The 3,166-nt window shown below is 52.3% G+C and overlaps 1 protein-coding gene across 1 annotated transcript; it reads right to left on the bottom strand.

Annotated features, from left to right (window-relative positions):
- Positions 1-1,019: 1,019 nt before the first annotated feature.
- LOC136494742 (uncharacterized) lies at positions 1,020-1,888 on the bottom strand. The gene is made up of 2 exons (XM_066490919.1): positions 1,599-1,888; positions 1,020-1,330 (listed from the first exon to the last, which is right to left on the bottom strand). Exons 1-2 carry the CDS (start codon positions 1,794-1,796, stop codon positions 1,148-1,150), a joined length of 381 nt encoding a protein of 126 aa, XP_066347016.1. The 5' UTR covers positions 1,797-1,888; the 3' UTR covers positions 1,020-1,147.
- Positions 1,889-3,166: the final 1,278 nt, after the last annotated feature.

Raw genomic sequence — 3,166 nt, 5'->3', positions numbered from 1 at the left:
AAAAAGTAAAAAATTCGACATAGAATGGATCGGAGGGAGTAGCTGTGAGGAGAAATATGACAAAAAAAAAACTACAAAAAAGCGTATCATTTGGCTTCCAGCTTGTTTTTGTCGTAAGCTATATGCAATGCTTTTTTAGAATAACTATATGCAATGTTGTGCCAGCTGCCCAGCCCGCGCTGCGCAGCGGCTGCCAGTGTATAGATGCATGGCCAAACGGGGCAGCATGGCCGGGCCCTTGCTCGATATTGGGCACGATGTTGTAGTCGTGTCGGGTCGTCGTGCCCACTCTCGGGCGTGCCTATGGACACGGCGGCGCACCGTACCTGTGAAGGCCCGAGTCCATGCCGCATCGTCGATGCAGCCTCGCCTTGCACTCGAGGATGTCGCGCCGCGCCGCCGCCACTCCCCAGCTCCCCTCGGTGAGGCCGTCGCGCCGCCCCTCCCTGCACCAAGGTTGTCGTGCCACACGTCGAGGTCGATCCCTAGCTCCCCTAGCACCGAGACCGTCGCGCCGCGCGCTGAGACCGCCGCTACCTAGCTCCCCCAAGCCGAGGCCGTTGCGCCGCCGTGGGGAGTACAGGAGGAGGCGATGCAGACGCGGTCATGTGGACGTGCCAGGCCAAAATCCGTGTCGTGCCTATGTAGTGTAGACCGTGCGGGCTGGAGTCACAGGCTCCGGCACGACACTACTACACTCATGCTGGAGTCACGGCTGAGGCACAACGCTACGCTCATGCTCGTGCCGACACCGGCACTGCAGCATCGCACGTCAGAGGGTAGGGTAACCCAATAATGCCTCCCACAGCCACGGCTTGGCATGTCGGCAGCATGCTGCCAGCCACCGATATATATACTGCCTTTTTAACAGTGCTTTTTTGGGGTCATTTTAACGACGATTTGACGTATGACCGACTGTCATTTTGTGTGTGGATCAGCATAGCGCCATAGCACCTATCATCGAGAGAAGCAAATCATGCAAGGGCAGGGGCAGAGAGCCAAAGAGCAAGAGCAACAGAAGCAAGAAGCAGCACAGCGGGGCCTATATTTTATTTTACAAACACGGCAGGGGTACTTGTACAATCCAGTAATGAAAACACATGAAACTAACAGCATAATCGACTACACAAGGATTAAGGACAGTGTCCTATGGAATGGTGGGGTGCCTGTGCTTGGGCTTCGCGGTCGGCGGAGAGCCAGCATGCATGGCCACGCCACTGTAGTCCGCGCTGTAGATCAGTCCTGCCTCAGCGTCCTCCCCCTTATCCGCCGTCCATCGTGCCTTTGCCTCCTCATCCTCCTCGGGTTTCTTCACCTCCATAGCCACTTCCTGCACGCCATGGACGGAAAACTGTGTCAAGTTCTCTGTCTCCACATTGCTGAACATGTTAACTGAACCCAAAGAATTGAAGATGTTTACTGAACCCAAAGAAATGCATCCTATGTAGGGAGGACGTACTGAAGACAGGCAGGCAGGCAACGGCTGGATTCAGCCTTCAGGCACTCAGTTTTTCTTTAGCAGATAACGAAATGAAACTTCAACAGGCTCTTGGTGATGGATGTATGAGCTATGTATGAAGTATGGAGTATGAACTGACCTCATGCTGCTGCATGTGCTTGCTCTGATGCTGGTAATGGTATCCCGAGGACTGGCTGAGTTCTCTGCCTTTGCGACCTAGAACCAGCTCTGGATGCCTGCCGAGGAAAGACCGAGGCGAGGATGAAGAAGCACCTGCAACTGCAAGAGTGGCTAGAAGAAGGCTTGAAACAAGTACTACACAGGATGCCTTCATCATGCTGCTGTATTGGGCTATTGGCAATGTTGTCGATGCTGGTAACACGAGAAGAGCAGAGCAGGCTCCTCTCCACGGCTCTCTTGGGTATATATAAAAATAAATTGGGACGGCTGCAGGACCCAAATGCACGATGGTGTCTAGAGTTTGACACTTTTGCAGATTAGACCTGTATATTTATGAAAAGTTAGATACTTATGATTCGGGTTAGCTTAGTATCATCTATATGCACCACTTTGCAACACATGGCAAAACGGGTGCGCAACTAAAGATGGCAACGGGCCCCGATACCCGATACCCGATGGGTATTTGATCCATTAGGGGATGGGATGAGATCATATCTTTACCCGCGGGCATCTAAATGGGCAAGAATCCATCCCCGATGGGTATAGCGGGTACGGGAACGTTCCCTATTTACCCGTCCCCGTTACCCGTTGGAAACCCGACTATTTGAGCTGTCATGCGAGTATTAAGCCCAAAGAAGCTCAACATAGGTATTTTGACCCAAATCTGAACAATCATATATATAGTTTGTGTGTTCTAGGAACCATAGTTCAATTTTTCCTCACCATCTCCGTCAGCAGCACAAACACGCCTGCCTCACGAGCGCTCGTGCCCCTCGCTTTCTCAGTTCGGTCTCTCTACCACCTTTGCTCGTCCTCATCGCAACCTCGCTCGGGTGAAGAAGAAACATCTCCGATTGCAAAGCTGCGCCCCCAAGTGTCCTTATTTATCGGGTATGCAGTACCCGTCAGGTATCCCCGACCGATGCCCGACGGGTATGGGGATGGGCAAGAATCTATACCCGAGACAGTTAACGGGGACAGGGACGGGATGAATTCTCCGTAGCAGGGAAGAGAACGTTCCGGCGATACCCGACGGGTACATCCCCGTTGCCATCCTTAGGCGCAACACATGGCAAAACGGGGCGGTACTAGCATAATGAGCCTTAGTTTGTGGACCATTACGTCACATGTGAGTGAGTAAGCAATTGCGTTAGGAGGCTATAGGAATAGAAGTGTACAATTATTAGGTAGCTGGGGGCACGGGCAACCCCGGAGTTTGGCGTTTTCCTGAATGCATTTTTGAATGGCTTTTCTTTCTTTCTTTTTCTCTACGGGCTCTCGTGAGAATGGATCTCTACTAAATCTGCCAAACTAAAGAGGGACCCCATCACCCAGGCAGGCAACGTACTGCAGGCAGCATACACACATGATGCTGCTCCATCGGTCGACTGAACTGATCAATCCTGTCTCTCGTCTGCACTACCGTTTACCGGCCTGATGGGATGGGCAATGTCCTCGCACTGACACCCCATGCCTCAGGGTTCTTTCATGCTCATGGTCTGGGTGGATGCATGATGCATCATGCCT

This window comes from Miscanthus floridulus, chromosome 11, assembly GCF_019320115.1.
Source record: "Miscanthus floridulus cultivar M001 chromosome 11, ASM1932011v1, whole genome shotgun sequence".
NCBI classification, from domain to species: Eukaryota; Viridiplantae; Streptophyta; class Magnoliopsida; order Poales; family Poaceae; genus Miscanthus; species Miscanthus floridulus.
This window is presented reverse-complemented; position numbering and strand designations above follow the sequence as displayed.